The following is a 20,077-nucleotide window of genomic DNA, read 5'->3' on the forward strand; positions in this document are numbered from 1 at the left end:
AAATACAGTCTGGTCATTTATTTCAGCATTGCTTATGGCACCTTGCTGTGCACAAACTTGCTGCTGCGTTTCCCTACTGCAATTAAACTTCAAAAGTATTTCACTTGGGATGTCCTGGGGATGTGAAAGATGCTGTATAAATGCAAGTTCATTCTTTCTTTCTTTGCTGACAATTGTGGCCGCACTTGTAAACCTGGTTGAAATAGGATTACAATGTGATGGTGAGTGTTGCGTTAGTCTTGAGGCAGGCAGCAAAAATGGTTGCCACAGAAAAGGCCCAAAATTTGGCCTAATTCTTCAACTCTGCTTTGAGTGGCTTGGAAGAGGGAGAGAGAGAGAGAAGGAAAGAGGGAGAGTGGAGCGCGACTTCATAGAATCCCTACAGTACAGAAGGAGGCCATTTGGCCCATCAAGCCTACACCGACAATAATCTCAACCAGGCCCCAGGCCCATACCCCACGTATTTACTCTGCTAATCCCCCTGACACTAAGGGTCAATTTAACATGGCCAATCCACCTAACCCACACATCTTTGGACTGTGGGAGGAAACAGGAGCACCCGGGGGAAGCCCACGCAGACACGGGGAGAATGTGTAAACTCCAAGCAGTCACCAAGTCCAGAATTGAACCCAGGTCCCTGGTGCTGTGAGGCAGCAGTGCTAACCACTGTGTCACCGTGCCGCCCTAAAACAGGAACATTGGCACAATGCAGAATATTACAGTTTGGACAATCCAGTTATTTAAATCGTTAAAAACTAAGGTTTTCTTACTGTGAATATAATCCTCTCTCACTGTCGCCAGGTTGGAGCAAGAACTGAACAGTTTTGTTGAACAGACTGCAACACAGGAGAATGTGTTTGTCCTGATCACTCAGATTTAAAGCAAACATCGTTACTGATCCCTTTTGATGGATTTGGCTGAAAGTGGAAAAAGATTAATTAGTATTAATGTTGACAATCAGAATGTTCAGCTGCTCCTCTCAGCCAGAAATGCACACTGGCATTGCAAGTAAGTGGGTTGCAATGTTTTAGTTCCAATCCAGCTTGCGAGTTGTGCAATGAAACACAGCAGTGATGCTCACAGGGTGGCATTTAATGGAGAGGGCAAAGGTCTAGCCCACTGGCTGGAGAGTCAGTGAGAGACCCGTGTTGCCCCCTTGTTACCCCCGGGGACTGAAGTCTCACCCATTGAGAGCTATCGACCAGAAGCACCCACCCGAGGCGCATGATTGCTGAAGTCTCTGGTACAGGTAAGTAGTGGTGGGACAGAGTCACAGGGGAGTTGGCATAAAGTTCGTCTTTTTAATTGGTTTATTTATTGGTGTCACAAGTCGGCTAACATTAACACTGCAATGAAGTTACCGTGAAAATCCCCTAGTTGCCACACTCTGGCGCCTGTTCGGGTACACCGAGGGAGAATTCAACATGGCCAATGCACCTAACCAGTACGTCTTTCGGACTGTGGGAGGAAACCCACGCAGACACGGGGAGAACGTGCAGACTCCACACAGACCCAAGCTGGGAACAGAACTCAGGTTCCATGGCGCTGTGAGGCAACAATACTGATCACTGTGCCACCACAAACATTGCTCTCACCTGTCACCCTTTTCTAAAGCCGAGTCCCTCGATTTGGCATTGAGTGCCTTCATAGAAATCATAGAAACCCTACAGTACAGAAAGAGGCCATTCGGCCCATCGAGTCCCTGCACCGACCACAATCCCACCCAGGTCCTACCCCCATATCCCTACATATTTTACCCGCTAATCCCTCTAATCTACGCATCCCAAGACACTAAGGGGCAATTTTAGCATGGCAATCAACCTAACCCGCACATCTTTGGACTGTGGGAGGAAACCGGAGCACCCGGAGGAAACCCATGCAGACACGAGGAGAATGTGCAAACTCCACACAGACAGTGACCCAAGCCGGGAATCGAACCCAGGTCCCTGGAGCTGTGAAGCAGCAGTGCTAACCACTGTGCTACCGTGCCGCCTTGTAACGAGGGACGCCGGAAGCCTGTAAGCAACTCCAACAGGATTTACTTTGGGCTTCTCAAATAATGAGCCCCCCCAACCTGCCACTGGGTATAAACCAGTGGAGATGGGATGAGGCCCTTTAGGGGACATTAATTAAGGGCCACAATTGGCGACTAGGTAGGAGAGTTGACCATGGACTTCCTCCAGCGAAACAATTGCAGGTTTCCTTCAGAGGGTTTTATTTGCAATCTTTCTGGAAAACAGAAAATTAAGAAAGGCAAGATATTGTCAGGCTGCTCTGACTTTGGTCCCAGCATAATCCATCTGAATTTAAGAACGAGACAATTTAATCTCACCCTTCAGAATGAAAAAAAATGCAAAACAAATTAATAATTGGAAGGATTGCTGTCCATGTTTCCAGATTTATACCTTGGAATTAAACTGTCCATCTGTAACTAGTGCACCGGTTTCTTATCTCACAACTAACAGAAACACACAGTATTGAAGCTTGACAATGACTGAATGATGTTATTGTAGAATTGCTTTGCATGTTCCTGTCTTTTAATGGAAACATTAACTCATTTATATAAACGGGTAACATTTAAATTCAAAGAATAATTTAAGGGGTAGCATTTTAAAAAAAATGTGCACTGGCACATGTTTCCTGTTATATATTGCCAGCTCCCCCCCTTCCCCATTATAAATATACATATAGGAATTTATAACGTAAACTGCTGATGTAAAGAAAATGTCACTCTGTAATTACGCCCTCCTGCCAGTGGTGGTATCATAATACCTCAATTTTGCATCTTCCACTAGTTTAAGTTTATTTATTAGGGTCACAAGTAGGTTTACACTAACACTGCAATGAAGTTACTGTGAGAATCCCCTAGTCACCACACCGTGGCGCCTGGTCGGGTACACTGAGGGAGAATGTAGCGTGACCAATGCGTCTAACCAGCACGTCTTTCAGATTGTGGGAGGAAACTGGAGCACCCGGAGGAAACGCACGCAGATATGGGGAGAACGTGCAAACTCCACACAGACAGTGACCCAAGCCGGGAATCGAACTCAAGTCCCTGGCACTGTGAGGCAGCAGTGCTGACCACTGTGCCAACCACTACCTCATTTGGAACGGTGGAGCCCTGAAGTTTTGCAAGTTAAAACATATACAAACACAAAACTGAAATAAAAAGCTGGAACGATATAAAATTGAAGCATAATAAAAAGCATTAAGGTTGGACTCAATTAGACCTGGGTGTCCTGCCCTCTAACCCTGCATCATCCGAATAATAAACTGGGTTTTGATGCCTCGTGGGCAAATTAGCAGGATTAAAGGGCCAGCCCTCGTCATCAATAGGGTCAGAGAGAACAACAGGGAATTGTTAGACGAATGGGTGGGGAAGGAGGGAACAGTGAATCAAGGGTCGGTAGATGGGGACATGGTTGTACCTAATTTGGATTGCAACAATCCAGTTATATTCCAGAAAAATCTCAGGAAGGTTTATCTATAACTATCCTCTCCCCCCAACTTGTTCCGTCTTGGATGGAGAGGATAATTTCTGATAAACCTTCCAAATGACGTCATGTGAAATTTCACCCTGAAGTTTTTCTGGTTTATTACAATCCATGTTACTTAGCAGGTAAAACTAAAAGGGACATCTAAATTACTTAGTCATCGATAAATGATCAAAGAATCATAGAATCCCTACAGTGCAGAAGGAGGCCATTCGGCCCATCCCACCTGCACCAACAACAATCTCACCTAGGCCCTATCCCCGTAACCCCACATAATTACCCTGCTAATCCCCCTGACGCTATGGGGCAATTTAGCATGGCCAATCAACCTAACCCACATATCTTTGGAATGTGGGAGGAAACCGGAGCACCCAAAGGAAACCCACGCAGACACGCGGAGAATGTGCAAACTCCACACAGACAGTGACCCGAGACAGGAATTGAACCCGGGTCCCTGGCACTGTGGTGCAGCAGTGCTAACTACTGTGCCATCGTGCCGTGACATAATCCATGCTAAATTTGGGCGGCATGGCAGCACAGTGGTTAGCACTGCTGCTTCACAGCTCCAGGGACCTGGGTTCGATTCCCGGCTTGGGTCACTGTCTGTGTGGAGTTTGCACATTCTCCTTGTGTCTGCGTGGGTTTCCTCTGGGTGCTCCGGTTTCCTCCCACAGTCCAAAGATGTGCGGGTTAGGTTGATTAGCCATGCTAAAAATTGCCCCTTAGTACCCTGAGATGTGTAGGCTAGAGGGATTAGTGAGTCAATATGTAGGGATATGGGGGTAGGATTGTGGTCGGTGGGATTGTGGTCGGTGCAGACTCGATGGGCCAAATGGCCTCTTTCTGCACTGTAGGGTATCTATGATCTATGAACAGTGGAGTTCCTACACACAAGAATGATAGACAGGTTTTAAATTCCCCTATTTATACCCACAAGGACCCCTTTATAAATTTGACCATTGAATTTCAAATCTAACAGTAAAACAAGTCTGGGCAGATCTTGATTTTTCCTGGGGCTCCACAAACATGCTACTTTAATACGGTAGTTATAGTTTAACAGTCCTTCACTGTATTTAAAGAGTCTTTGGATGTTTGGAGGTCATGAAAGGTACTACAAGTCTGTCTTTTTCATTCAGGTTGATGTTAAAAAATGCAAGGCCCAATCTAAGAAGGACCACCTAGTTCTAATGGTGTCTTGACCAATATTCTGCCCTTAGCCCCCATCATCGAGAACAGATTAGGTGGGGAGGGGTAGTGTGTTGCGTGCAAAATGGCTGCCACCAAGTATCTAATCAACAATGATCTCATCTGGAATGAGTCATGAGTCAGACATCATAGAAATTGGACTGATAAATCCATGTTTTCTTCATCAGCAAGAAAAGGTTTTTGAAGTGGGATAACCAAATATTTGTAATTTGCTACTTAGCAGTCAAATACCAGTAATTCACATGCTCTCTAATGAGGTATGCATTATAAAACTGCCTCACTATGTTCAGATGACTCTCAGTTTCCATGGAGTAGTTTGTTTTAATAGAACCTGCGTGTATGATCTTCAGGTTAACTCTTCGCTGAAGTCTTTATGAAAAGAGTGCATTAATTTTAAAGTACATGTTGAAAACAATTGAAAAAAAACATAACATTTGCAAATTACACAGCAGTAGGTCACTACTTTTCCATCTCAGGTAGCACAAAACATCCCATGACACCATTTTGAGTAAGAGTCATAGAGGTTTACAGCATGGAAACAGGTCCTTCGGCCCAACTTGTCCATGCCTTCCTTTTTTTTAAACCACTAAACTAGTCCCAATTGCCCGCTTTGGCCCATATCCCTCTATACCCATCTTACCCATGTAAATAAAGAGCAGCGGAGTTTTTCTCAATGTCCTGCGCAATATTTTTCCCCACAATCAATCTCACTAAACAGCAGCTTATCTGATCATGGTTATCATGATCGTGAACATTGGCTGCTGTGTTTCATACATTACAACAAGTGACTACACTTTTGAGTACTCTCTCCACAGATGCTGCCAAACTTGAGTTTTTCCTGCATTTTCTGTTTTTGTTTCAGATTCCAGCATCTGCTGTTATTTTGCTTTTATTCCAAAGAACTTAATTATCTGGAAGGTGCTTTGGGTTATCTGGAAGGTGCTTTGGGTCACCTGGAGTTTGTGAATGGTGCTATAGAAATGCAAATTCTTTCTTTCTTCTTACAGGTATGGGATAAGGTAGATGTTCTTATCGATAAATGAGTTATGGTGGCACGGTGGCACAGAGGTTAGCATTGCTGCCTCACAGCGCCAAGGACCCGGGTTCGATTCCCAGCTTGAGTCACTGTCTATGTGGAGTTTGCACGTTCTCCCCATGTTTGCGTGGGTTTCCTCCGGGTGCTCTGGTTTTCTCCCACAGTCCAAAGATGTGCGGGTTAGGTGAATTGGCCATGCTAAATTGCCCCTTAGTGTTAGGGGGACTAGCTAGGGTAAAAGCATGGGGTTATGGGGATAGGGCCTGGGTGGGATTGTGGTCAGTGCAAACTTGATGGGATGAAAGGCCTTCTTCTGCACTGTAGGATTCTATGATTCTGCCCAAACAGGCGCCAGACTGTGGCGACTAGGGATTTTCGCAGTAACTTCATTGCAGTGTTAATGCCGCCTACTTGTGACATTAATAAATAAACTTTTAAACTTAAATGAAACCCTGTCATTAATCTGGGATCTTCTTTCATAACTCCGTGGTAACTGCAGCAACCAGTTAGTGCAATTAAAATACATCCCAACCAAATTCACAAAATGCTCCATAAAAGCAAATTACTGCTGGATGCTGGAATCTGAAACCAAAAGAGAAAATGCTGGAAAATCTCAGCAGGTCTGGCAGCATCTGCAAGGAGAGAAAAGAGCTGACATTTCGAGTCCAGATCGCCCTTTGTCAAAGCTGATAAAATGCTCCAGGCAGACATTAGGGGAGAAAAGTATTCAGGATGATTCTTTTACCTATTGAGGTTGGTACAATGCATATACACACGCAGTGTTCCATTGCTGGCAGCATCTCCGTGCACAGCGGATACCCTCAGCACCTTGGTGCCAACGAGCTCTTTGTAAATGAGAGAAAGCCAATAATCCTGCACAAAAACAGAAACAAAAGATCATGCACATGCATTTTAAATCAAGAATCTCTAAAAACTAGAATACAAATACTGAACTGTAAAATGTTGAAAGAGCCTACGGTCATTGCTAGGACATGATTCAAGCAGATTTGGCAGTTTCTTTGGTTAATTCATCTTCACAGGACAATCATTCACAGGATATTAGCATCACTGGTAAGGCCAACATTTATTGCCCTTTCCCAATTGCCTTTGAGAAAAAGTTGTGATGGGTCATCTTCTTAAACACAATCAATTTGATGTATTGTCATATGTATTGGGATACGGTGAAAAGTGTTGTTTCTTGCGTGCTCTCCAGACAAAACGTACTGTTCATAGAGTACGTAGGGCAAAAGGAAAGAAGGTGTAGAACGTAGTGTTGCAGTCACAGATAGGCGCCGGAATTTTACCACCCCGTCCCCACAGGAATCAGAGCGGACGAGGAGCGGATCATGGAAAGGTCCGTTGACCTCGAGTGGGATTTTACAGTTTCAGGATGAGCAAGGCCATAAAATCCTGTCCAGGGTGTAGAGAAAGATCAGCTTAACATATGGTAGGTCCATTCAAGAGTCTGATGGCAGCTAGGAAGAAGCTGTTCTTGAGTCGGTTGGTATGTGTTCCCAGGCCTTTGTATCTTTTTCCTGACAGAAGAAGGTGGAAGAGAGAATGTCGGGAGTGCATGGGGTCCTTGATTATGCTGGCTGCTTTTCCAAGGCAGCGGGAAGTGTAGACGGAGTCAATGGATGGGAGGCTGGTTCGCGTGATGGACTGGGCTACATTCACAACCCTTTGTAGCTTCAAGTGGTTTGCTGGGCTATTTCAGTGGGCAGTTAAGAGCCAAGCACTTTGTCTTGGGTATGGAGTGGCATACATTCAAGACTTGATAAAGCCAGCAGATTTCCTTCCCTGAAGGATACTAATGGACTAGATGCCTTTTCAAAAAAAACAACCAAATAATCCCTTGGTTATTCCACATTTTATTTAATTAATTAAAATTCTCCAGTAGCTGGGTGGGAATTGAACTCATGTCTCTTGATCGTTAGTCTAGGCCTCCAGGTTACTAGGCCAGTAACATAACTGCTATGTAATCATACACCCTAGTAATCCAGAATTGAATAACACTTCAAATCCCAGCCTGGCAATTTACGAACTCAAGTGTAAAAAAGGGAAATAAAAAGCTGGTTTCAGAAAAATGACCACAAAGCTGCTAGACTAATTAAAAAAAACACTAATTGCTTCTAAATGATATTAATCCTTTAGAAAGGAAACCCGCTGACCTTAATCCAATCTGGCTTATATGTAACTCCAGTCCCACACCAATGGCATTGATTCTGAATTGCCTTCTGAAGCAACCTAGCAAGCCACTTAATTGTGTATCCAAGTCCACTGTGTTGCTTATTGGCCTTTTGACTGAAATTAAACCTAAGGTGGGTGCAATGCCTTATCTTGTCAGCTTGGATCTTGTCTGCCTCTCTTGTAGGGACCATGAATTGGATTCAATTTGAATTTGGTTTTTGGACCAAGCAAGGAGATGGATTCGGGCTTGCCCTGTTCGCTCTGCGCATTAGCTTTGAAACTTTAAGAACGGAGTAAAAAAATGAATAAAAATGAATTTTAAGAATCTCCACTGTGTCTCCTGCCGACACAATACGACTGTTTGCACAAGTACACTGGTCCATGCAGACGTCACTCTGTGTCCAGCCTGTCAGAAAGCCTTTAAATAGAAATATGTCTATCTTTCAGTAATAGATCCCACTTTAGATCCTACATGGGAGCAAAAAAAGAGTGGACTGAGAGACAGAGCCAGAGTTAGGGCAGGTAGCCAGACAAAATATTGGTTCCAGGAAACCTTGTAAAGTCTGGTATTACCTGGAAAACCTCTATTGGAAGAGACGATGCAGTCTCATGTCTCTCTGCTATGGCATCAGAGACAGTTTTAACCTCACATTCACCCGTATATAACCCTCAGCAGGTCTGACAACATCTGTGGGGAAAGAATAGAGCCAATGTTTCTTGTCTAGATAACCCTTTGTCAGAGCCCTGAGCTGGCTCTGATGAAGGGTCATCCAGACTCGAAACGGTGGCTCTATTCTCTCTCCACAGATGCTGTCAGTCCTGCTGAAATTTTCCAGCATTTTCTGTTCTTGTTTCAGATTCCAGCATCCACAGTAGTTTGCTTTTATCATATATAACCCTCTCCTGCCTGCTCTAATCTCTGCAGATTTCAGACAGAAATGTCTTAATTGAATGACCTTGTGTAATGATATCTCTGAGCACAGAGCTTTCCAGTTATTTACTCAGTAATTCATGTGAAGTGAAGTGGTACGAGACTGTTTTGTCTGCAGGCTCCACACTGACAACGACTGTCTCTTTGAGGTGAAATCTGGCTTCCTGTGTCACTTGGAGGAATCCAGAACTGCACGTGTTCAGCGTTGGCAGCAAATGCAGACATTAAACTCCTATCAGCAACTCAAGAAGCCCGGCCGTCCCATTCTGGAGCGGAACGAGGGATAGGCAATAAGTGCCAGTGTTGTCAGTGACACCCACATTCCAAGATTTGTTTCAGAATTTGAGAATGAAGTAAAATAATTTTCTCCACTAGTACAAATTCTTTGATCGTGTTCTATTTGTCAATGGGGTTGCTCATTTTGTCAAAAGGAGCAGTTCATGAGGTACCAAATACCAATACATAATATCATGTTTCCTCGCTTAATCCTTCACATTGCTATCTTGAATGTTACTCACAATTACAGGTTAAAACACTTAATATTGAATGTACTTGTAACTTGATGAGCTGCAATTGCAGATTACATTCCCTACCAAATCAATCATGAAGAACCACCCACAATAGCAATTTTGAGCAGGTTACAAGGTCTAGATCAGTTATATTCATTCTATTTGTTTTTACTGTTCTCTACCTTTTATTTCTTTGTTGTCTTTCTTCATTTTTCTTCCCCCCCCTCACTCTTTCCTCTTACTTCATCCCCCTTCTCTTACCTTTTCTCCCCCCCGCTTCCCCTTTTCTACATTCTACCTCTGTCCCATTTCCACACACCCCCCCCGCCCCCCCTCTCAACCCCAACATCTTCATCTGTCACATCTTACAGCTTCTCTGCCGTTTGGCCATTCACACCCTTTATTCTCTCTGTGGACTGCCATTAACAGCCTTTTCCCCTGGTTTCTATGGCTATGATTCATCTTTCATTCCCTCACCCTGCAGTATAAATATCTTCCACTTTCTGTGCCTTTTAGCTTTGAAAAAGGGTCATCTGGACTCGAAACGTCAGCTCTGTCCTCTCCTTACAGATGCCGCCAGACCTGCTGAGATTTTCCAGCGTTTTCTCTTCTGGTTTCAGATTCCAGCTTCCGCAGTAATTTGTTTTTATCTAGATCAGTTGTCTCTCTCCTTCAGGGGAATAACTGACTTCCAGATGCTATATACACCATTTACTTGGGAGTGTAACAAGGTGCTTGGACTGATATTCAGTATCAAACCACTAATTTTTTATTTATTCATTCGTGGGACATGGGCGTCGCTGGCTGGCCAGCATTTATTGCCCATCCCTAGTTGCCCTTGGAGGACAGTTGAGAGTCAACCACATTGCTGTGGCTCTGGAGTCACATGTCGGCCAGACCAGGTAAGGACGGCAGATTTCCTTCCCTAAAGGACATTAATGAACCAGATGGGTTTTTACGACAATGGTTTCATGGTCATCAGTAGATTCTGAATTCTAGATATTATTTATTGAATTCAAATTCCATCATTCTGCCGTGGCGGGATTTGAACCCGGGTACCCAGAACATTAGTTGAGTTTCTGGATTAATAGTCTAGCGATAATACCACTAGGCCATCTTAAATGATGATTTGGGTGCAGGCGGCACCTCATAATTTTTCAATTTTTTTCCGTCCTGCAATGTTTCCTGCATAATTGTGAATTATTGCAACGCTGCAGTGTCTGGGAGGTTTATTATTTATTAATTACATTCTTCCTGGAGACTCCAGGGCAACTCTAGAGAGTTGGCAGCCCTGCTTTCATTCCCTACCACTCAGGGGAATGCCCAAGAATGCCTACCTGCAGTAGAATATCACACCCACAATGGCAGAGGGGAAATTACAAATCACACACACATGCACACCGTAAAACACTGTTTGGCTTGATAACTGGTGGTAGCAGGTGAGGTGGCGTGCAGGAATCCCTCTTCTGCACCCCTCAACCACCCCCCCCCCCCCCCCACAACACTAATTAAAGTTATAATAGCTATAATTCACCTAACAGTTGGCCTCAAACACACAAATTCCACCCGCCCCACCCCCCTGCCATTTGTCTTTACAACTAGTGAAAAGGCCACTGAACGATGAAACTGCCCAGTCTTATATCCTGACGGCAACATATGAGTTTTCAGTCATGCCGGAGAGAACATGTTCGCAAAAAAGAAAGAAATTTAATCCCAAATCTGAGTCGTGTTCGAACCCAGGTCCCAAAAGTAGGAAGCTGTAACTCTGTCAACAAGAAGACTGAGATTTAAACATAGAATCCCTACAGTGCAGAAGGAAGCCATTTGGCCCATCGAGTCTGCACCGACAACAATCCCACCCAGGCCCTATCCCCGCTTAGTTATCCTGCTAATCCCTCTAACCTATCACATCCCAGGACACTAAGGGTTAACTTAGCATGGCCAATCAACCTAACCTGCACATATTTGGACTATGGGAGGAATGATGTGGAGATGCCGGCGTTGGACTGGGGTAAACACAAGTAAGAAGTCTAACAACACCAGGTTAAAGTCCAACAGGTTTATTTGGTAGCAAAAGCCACTAGCTTTCGGAACAGGCTGTTCCTTCGTCAGGTGGATGACGAAGGAACAGCCTGTTCCGAAAGCTAGTGGCTTTTGCTACCAAATAAACCTGTTGGACTTTAACCTGGTGTTGTTAGACTTCTTACTATGGGAGGAAACCAGAGCACCCCGAGGAAACCCACTCAGACACAGGGAGAATATGCAAACTCCACACAGACAACGACCCAAGTCGGGAATTGAACCCAGGTCCCTGAAGCTGTGAAGCAGCAGTGCTAACCACCTCTAAAGCTGACTGAGTGATGCACAACTTTTTTTTTGCTTCAACCGAAGTTGTTGTTATCATGCGGCAATAGTGGCCAGGGGCAGCAGGTCAGTTAGTTCAGGACCTCAACGGATCATAGAAACAGTCCATGGAGTTGAAGCCGTGCCTTGGTTGTTGTGCCAGTATAGATGGCACAGCACGTCTCTTGGTCCAGTCTTTTTTTCTTTCATATACAAAACAGCTGAAACGTTTAGAAGCCCGTGCACAAGAAAATGTTGAATCCAGGATGACAAACTTGGGTGTCAAGGTCATGTTCCATTGCAAGAGGTAATAATACTAAAGAAAGCTAGGCATACTTAGGGTTTACTTTAGTTTACACCAATGAGAACTGGCTGCTCTATCAGTCCAAGATTCTTTGAGTTAGGTATTGGTTAATCCAGGGACAAAAGAAAAAACAATCCCCAAAATAGTTCTGGAGATTTAGAATGTCGTGCCAAGTGAATGTTAGCTTAAGTGTTTTTTTTAATTCTCAGCATTATAAAAAGTAATCTCTTACTTCCTTAAACACCAAACAATACGTACAGGCAATGGGTCAAGCATCCTGTCCACCAGCTGGTAAAACCCTGCGCCGAACAAAGCCTGTCTTATAACAACATCAATGCCCATTTTAGCCGATAGTCCAAGCTTGTCCAACCACCTGTAAAACATTGCAGAGGAGATGGGCTGATCAAATGATCCGTTCAAAAAGCAGTCCTTAAAATCCAATATATATTTCCAAATTGTGTACAGATAGCTAACTGTTCACTTGTTTTATTCATTTGTGGGACATGGGCGTCGCTGGCTGGCCAGCATTTATTGCCCATCACTAGTTGCCATTGTTCAGAGAGCAGTTGAGAGTCAACCACATTGCTGTGGCTCTGGAGTCACATGTAGGCCAGACCGGCTAAGGACGGCCGATTTCCTTCCCTAAAGGACATTCGTGAACTTGGGCCACTATAAGTAGACGCAGGCTAAAATGGTGGTTGTTGGGTTAGGGGATACCTGCTCGTAATGCATAACTCTGTAAATAAACATAGTGTGTAAATAAAATAAAGTGTGTCGAGCTTAACTCAATTCTTTACCCACTGGCTTCCTGGATTAAAACACTAAGTGATGAGAGTTAAAGTTTATTTATTAGTGTCACAAATAGACTTAACACTACAATGAAGTTACTATGCAAATCCCCTAATCAGCACACTCCGGCGCGTATTTGGGTGCACTGAGGGACAATTTAGCCAATCCACCTAACTAGCACGTCTTTCAGACTGTGGGAAGAAACTGGAGCACCTGGAGGAAACACATACAGACATAGGAGAACATGAAAACTTTGCACAGACAGTGACCCAAGCCGGAATTGAACCTGGTTTCCTGGCGCTGTGAGGCAGCAGTGCTAACCGCTGTGCCACCGTGTTGCCCTCCATTTTGGAGGCATGCTGCAGTTTGCCATCTGAGTTACTTTTGAGCAGCTTCCAAATAGGATTCTTGCAAAACTGCAGGGATAAACTAATTGTAATACGCTAATATTGGTAAGCTAATAATAAAAAAGGTTTTAAGGCCCAGTAAGTGCAATAGACACAGGCCGAGCATTGAGAGCCCAGGATTTCCCAGTGAATTAGACTTTCACCTCCAGTTTAATTGGCGCAATCCAGTCAGACCAATGGGATGAACGTTTCTCAAGCTATCAAGCGCCTACATCAATTGAGTTTAGGGAACCTGAATTCAGCTTCAGGGTAGAGCGAGTGTCTCAGGACAAAGAAACGTGGAGAAGAGTGAGGGAGTAGTTGAAGAGGAAACATCTGTGCAGATGCACCAGGGTGACTTTCTGAGGGTGAGCTCAACCCATGTTTTGGAGCAGGCTGGGAGGTGTTATAATGTATATCGGGTTTCAGATTCAGATACAAATGATTTGATTTGATTTATTGTCACATGTACTGGGATACAGAGAAAAATATCATTTCTTGCACTCTATACAGACAAAACATACCGTTCATAGAGTACATAGAGGAGAAGGAAAGGAGAGGGCACAGAATATAGTGTTACAGTCATAGCTAGGGTGTAGAGAAAGATCAGCTTAATATATGGTAATAAATGTGTTTACTCCTGTGCTAAAAATAACAGGAATTAGTCCTCCAGTATAATAGATGTTTCCTACTCACATAAAGCCAGCTACATATTTGTCTGAGAGATCCGGAGCACCCCCTCCAAAAGCTGAACTGGTCTCCCCTAACCAGACCTTCTTATCAGGAACAATTTTAGATGCAACCTGTGGGAAGAGAAGAATAAGAGACCACGTTAATGTGTAGATCGATACCATTAGTCGATGAGCCGTAAAAAGAAAATCGGCTATGACACGCCATGTCTCGACCTCCCATTTAACATTCACTTGAGCCTTGATTGGCAACGAGCGGGACTTCCATCCGCCATTGGAAAACAGCCCCACCTTCAACCCGGCCAGGTACAACACTCCAGTGGACAGAAGTGGTACTGCTCTGCCTTGAACCAAGTCCCAGAACCGTTGCAGATAAGTCCTGGAGTTCCAGGGGCGAGAAGGTAAGAATTGTCCTGGGGAGTTAGGATTGGGGTGATTGCAGTGTAGGGGGACCTGGAGCTCCAATGTCCTAGAGTTGGGATGGGGAAATGGCAACTCGTGGGGGCTTTCTGAGTGAGGAGATCCCCACTCCCTGCCCATGATGGGGAAAAGTTTTGTCACTTTCCTACCCTACCCACCAGCCTATAATTTGAGGCTTGGCAAGATAAATGGCCACTTAAGTGCCTTCATCGGCGAAAGGTTTCTTGCCCAAGATTCTGTCAATCCAAGTGTGAAATTGCGCCTAGGTTTGGGTAGGCAGGTTCCCAAGGAGAATCCATCCACTCAATTTTACGAACTCCCCTCACCCTGCCTCAGAATCCGCCTTGGCACGAGTGTAAAATGCCGCCCATTATGCCACAGAAGCTATAAAGTGTTGATTATCTAGATATGGTATTGTAAACAACCTGCAAAATGTATAGAGAATAGAGGTCCAAAGGGAACAGTGAACATACTACTGAAGTTCAATATGAAGTTCATAGAATCCCTACAGTACAGAAGAGGCTATTCAGCCCATCGAGTCTGCACCAACTCTCTCACAGAGTAACTTACCCAGGCCCTCTCCCCCACCCTATCTCCATAGCCCCATACATTTCTCATGACCGATCCATCTACCTACATATCTTGGGACACTAAGGGGCAAAACCCACACAACCTGCATTACATCTTAGTTGTGGGAAGAAACTGGAACACCTGGAGGAAACCTATGCAGACACGGGGAGAATGTGCAAACTCCACACAGTCACCCAAGACTGAAATTGAACCCGGGTCCCTGTGCTAATCACTGTGCCCTGTGGGGTACAAAGATCAGAAGCTGTATAAACAACTTTAAAAGGACTCATTTCACAATGAGGGAACAACTTGAGTAAGTGGACCTATCCAATGATTTGATCAAAAAGACTTGTAACTTTAAATTGATTAATTCCTCTGTCCAATGCTATAGATGGTAGAGCTTAAACATAGTTCTGAAGAAGAGTCGTACGGACTTGAAGCATTAACTTGATTTCTCGCTCTACCGATGCTGCCACGCCTGCTGAGTTTTTCCAGCATTTCCTGTTTTTATTTCAGAGCTCACACATAATTGGTTTCCGCAGCTGGATAGCAGTTGACAATGGGAAGAGAAACATAAACCCTGCTGCAAACGCTCCTTCAATTATTTATCTTTTGCAGGTGATTTTATAATTTTTAGTTATAACTTTCCATTATTACCAAATATCAGGCGGTGGTTGAGGATTTGGGGGAGGAGTGGCGGGGGGGCGGGGGGGGTGGGGGGTAGAGTTCGAATCATAGAATCCTACAGTGCAGAAGGAGGCCATTCGGCCCATCGAGTCTGCACTGATCACAATCCCACCCAAGCCCTATCCCATAACCCCATGCATTTACCCTAGCTAGTCCCCTGACACTGAGGGGAAATTTAGCATGGCCAATCCACCTAAACTTTCAACTATCGTTCATACATTTGACTAGCTTTGAACACGAACATTTGCTTACCTCAAAAATTTGGTTAATTTTAATCACAAGGCTGTCCAACACCTGGGGGCTCAGGAAGTCCTTCAGCGATGCATTCCGCCCATTCACATAATAACTGGGAAAGGATGGAGTATTTCATTGAGATGGCATTGCATTTCAGAGGATACTAGTAATGCAACTTAATGAATGTTTGCCTCCGAGAACGGAAAGGGGCAGATTTAGGCCTTTTCACAAGGCTTAATTTCTTCAAATTCAGGGGAAATTGAATGAAAATGAAGATGGTGGGTGCAGCCTGTGTTTGCAGAGCTTCTCTTTAGCTCCTGGAAACCATGGCGCACATTAGACATACTTAAACACCACCTCTTTCCCTTCTATTCTTAATCTCCCCCCCCACACCCGCCTGCCAAAATATGTCCCTTTATCCTCAGAAAATTGAACAGTGCAGATTGAGAATCTTTTCCATTTTGTCATAAAGGATCACAGATATCATAGAGAGATTTATAGCAAGGACTCAGGCCCTTCAGCCCAACTTGTCCATGCCGGCCTTTTTTTTTAAAACCACTAAGCTAGTCCCAATTGCCCCCGTTTGGCCCTTATCCCTCTATACCCATATAACTGCCTAAATGCTTTTTCAAAGACAAAATTGTACCTGCTTCTACTACTATCTCTAGCAGCTTGTTCCAGACATTCATCACCCTCTGTGTGAAACAATTGCCCCTCTGGACCCTTTTGTATTTCCCCCCTCTCACTTTAAGCCTATGCCCTCTGGTTTTAGACTCCCCTACCTTTGGGAAAAGATGTCTACCTCCCACTTTTTCTCCCACATTTCCTTCAAGATCCCTATCAGCCAAAAGGTGTATCCATTATTTTTAAAATTTGTCACTGTGTCCACTATTACACATATTAATCGTCAGCTGTGACGAAGGGTCATCCAGGCTCGAAACATTGGCTATATTCTCTTTCCACAGAGGCTGTCAGACCTATTTTCCAAAATTTTTGGTTTTTATTACATATATTTGTCAAGCTTCTGTGTCAGATGTTATAGGTTTTTAAACTGTGGATTCAACTTCTCATGTAGCCTTCGGGTCTTATGTTCCTTTGTTCTACAACTCACATTAACATGAATTGATAATACTGAATGTCCTTCTGCAATCCAGTTTTAAGACCGCAACTACCTCAGTAACGTCGGCCACGGGAATGGGAGCGGGCAAGCAGCGGAGCAAGAAAGGTCCGTTGACCTCGGGTGGGATTTTTGGTTTCGGGGCAACTGAGACCGCAAAATCCCGCCCATCATCTCTAAATCATGCAAATATCTTCAATGCCCATTATCTCTCCTCAAAGCAGTGAAGCCTAATCCCAGTTATTAAATCTAGTTACCCCACTTTATACTCCCTCCAAATTCAGGACATTTCCCCATTTGGATCAATGCCCAGAACTTCACAGAATTGTCAATGTGAGGGTGGAACAATGCTTGCACTAACATCACAGATCACCTCCTGGACTTGTGCTGTATTCCCGATTGACAAGGGCAATGCTGGAACAGCGCAACCTGTGCAACTGTCCAAACCTCAGTCGGATCCAGTGAATATTTTGTCTAGTAAGGGCCCCAGAGTGAACACCCCATCCTGCAAGGCACAAACTGGCTACATTTAAAAATTCTTCTTGCTTTTCTCAATGACTCTTCATGTTGTACCAACAATTTCAATCAATGCTGAAATATATAATTTCTTGCAAGCACAGGAAGGTTACCTACTGGTGCCAGGTGACTGCATCAAGGACTTTCCCTCCCGTTTTAAGAAATCTATGAAGAAAATAAGGGGAAATATTGGTTAGAAATAGAGTCCGACAGTGTAGGAGGCCGTTCGGCCCATCGAGTCTGCACCAACTATGACCCCACCCAGGATCCATAGCCCCTTGCATTTACCTAGCTAGTTCTCCTGACACTAAGAGGCAATTAAGCACGGCCAATCCACCTAACCCGCACATTTTTGGACTATAGGAGGAAACTGGAGCACCTGGCGGAAACCCACGCAGACACGGGGAGAATGTGCAAACTCCACACAGACAGTGACCCAAGCCAGAAATTGAACCTGGGTCCCTGGGGCTGTGAGGCAGCAGAGCTAACCACTGTGCCACCAGGCCGCCCCAATAATTTTGGAACAAGAAGAAACCCAGAGAGTGTCTTCCTATTTCAAATTCAAACTGCTGGACTGGGAACAGACACATAAGTTATCCTTTATGCCCTCACCCTTCCCCCAGCTTGACATTGAGGACTGGCTTAGTCCATTGCTGTCTAAGCCAACACCATGGCCTCCTTTTAAGTGTGTGTGGGAGATTCATTGTCTGACAATCTAGAATTCCTGTTGCACAAATGGAAGCCATTCTAACGTTACAGCTACAAATGTTTCTAAAAGCGTACCAACAAACCCTGTCTCAAGAAGCTATGATGCACAAGAAACAATTCTATGATTGTCTTGTTCCAAATTGTGGTCCGAATTTTCAGAAAGGATTGTCTACCACCATGGATCGATAAAGAGCAGGGGAGTTCTCCACAATATCTCTGTCAATACATCATCATCATAACTAATACAGATTATCTGGTCAGTTGCCTCACTGCTGTTCCTGGGACTTGCTACATTTCCCTCCCAATAATTTATTGGCTGTGATGCACTTTGGTACGTTCTGAGGGTGTGAAGTTATATAAATGCAACTTTCCTCCATTCTTTATTCCAAAATCCCTCGCTGACCCAATTGTACAAGTGAGGGTTTGGTGTCCTGAAATTTACTGCTTGGGCAGCACGGTAGCACAGTGGTTAGCACTGCTGCCTCACAGCGCCAGGGACCTGGGTTCAATTCCGGTCTTGGGTGACTGTCTGTATGGAGTCTGCACGTTCTCCCTGTGTCTGCGTGGGTTTCCTCTGGGTGCTCCGGTTTCCTTCCACAGTCCAAAAGACGTGCTGGTTAGGTGCAGTGGCCATGCTAAATTGCCCCTTAGTGTCCCAAGATGTGTATATTAAAGGGATTAGTGGGGCAAATACATGGGGTTATAGGTATATGGCCTGGGTGGGATGCTCTGTCAGAAAATTGGTGCCGACTCAATGGGCCAAATGGCCTCCTTCTGTACTATGGGGATTCTAATATCATCCATTTACTTCAATGATAGAGCATCCACTGAGGGGAAGAGAATTCCAAAGATACACAAAAAATTTAGTGAAGAAGTTTCTTCTCAACTCAGTCCTAAATGATTGCCCTATATTCTGAGATTGTGACCACCATGTTCTAGATTCCCAGGCCTGGGGAAACAACCGCTACCCTATCCAGCCCCTTCAAAACTCTGTATGTTTCAACGAGATGCCTCTCATTCTTCTAAATTCTAGAGAGAACAGGCTCAAATTATTCAGTCTCTCATCCCAGGAACCAAACAAGCAAAAATCTAAAAAAATGTCACCATGGGTATCCCTTTTCTATCTACCGTCTCATTGGAGGAGCAGGCCAAAGGTCACTCCTAATGACTGAACAAAATCACTGGCAATTAATGTGTTAAATCATGGGGGGCATTTTTTAAAAAGTGCATCTTGATACTTTTTTTTACCCTTTGGGGAATTGTAGGGAAGTGCTAGAAGGATTTCCGAACGGATTATCAGTCTGTTGAATGACGTTATGAACACTTCTTCCATGGCCAACAAGTCCTGGCACTAGACTTGAACACAGTAGGAAGTTTAACAACATCAGGTTAAAGTCCAACAGGTTTATTTGGTAGCAAAAGCAAAAGGTGTGGCTTTTGCTACCAAATAAACCTGTTGGACTTTAACCTGGTGTTGTTAAACCTCTTACTGTGTTTACCCCAGTCCAACGCCGGCATCTCCACAGCTGGACTTGAATCTAGAGCTTCTGGTCCAGAGGTAGAGACACTACACACTGCGCCCTCAGACTTCCAATATGGGGGGCCTAGATGCTGGAGCAGACATTTCGAAAATTGACAACTAACTCACCCTTTCAGCAAGGCAACTGTTGCTCGTTTCCCAGGCTGCCCGATATCAGGTCCATAGAGCCCTGTGTGGTTGAAGATCCTGAATGTGTGCAGCAGACTATGCAAGTGCTCAAAGTCTTCTCCAAGTTGGGTGCCACGAATTTTTATGTGAGCCTTCTTTCTAAAACTGTTGGGCTCTGTGAAGACAAGATTTAAAAAAGACCTTTGAGTGACAAAGTTGCATATTGTCTACTTAATCTCTATTTCCTCTTTTTTACCTGGTCAGGACCAATAACAATTTGTGGCCATCTTCACAGAACCA

At 44.3% G+C, this 20,077-nt stretch overlaps 1 protein-coding gene across 2 annotated transcripts in view; it reads right to left on the minus strand.

The window, feature by feature from the left end:
* The window catches only part of hpse (heparanase), a 46,041-nt gene that overhangs the window by 5,490 nt on the left and 20,474 nt on the right, over positions 1 to 20,077 (minus strand). For both annotated transcript variants that reach the window (XM_078209919.1, XM_078209912.1), the window contains exons 5-11: positions 19,778 to 19,952; positions 17,539 to 17,586; positions 15,807 to 15,900; positions 13,885 to 13,991; positions 12,272 to 12,386; positions 6,482 to 6,609; positions 771 to 917 (exon numbers count right to left, since the gene is read on the minus strand). In XM_078209919.1, coding sequence (XP_078066045.1) covers positions 771 to 917; positions 6,482 to 6,609; positions 12,272 to 12,386; positions 13,885 to 13,991; positions 15,807 to 15,900; positions 17,539 to 17,586; positions 19,778 to 19,952 — 814 coding nt within the window. The remainder of the gene's footprint in view (positions 1 to 770; positions 918 to 6,481; positions 6,610 to 12,271; positions 12,387 to 13,884; positions 13,992 to 15,806; positions 15,901 to 17,538; positions 17,587 to 19,777; positions 19,953 to 20,077) is intronic.

Source organism: Mustelus asterias, chromosome 1 (genome assembly GCF_964213995.1).
Source record: "Mustelus asterias chromosome 1, sMusAst1.hap1.1, whole genome shotgun sequence".
Taxonomy (NCBI): Eukaryota; Metazoa; Chordata; class Chondrichthyes; order Carcharhiniformes; family Triakidae; genus Mustelus; species Mustelus asterias.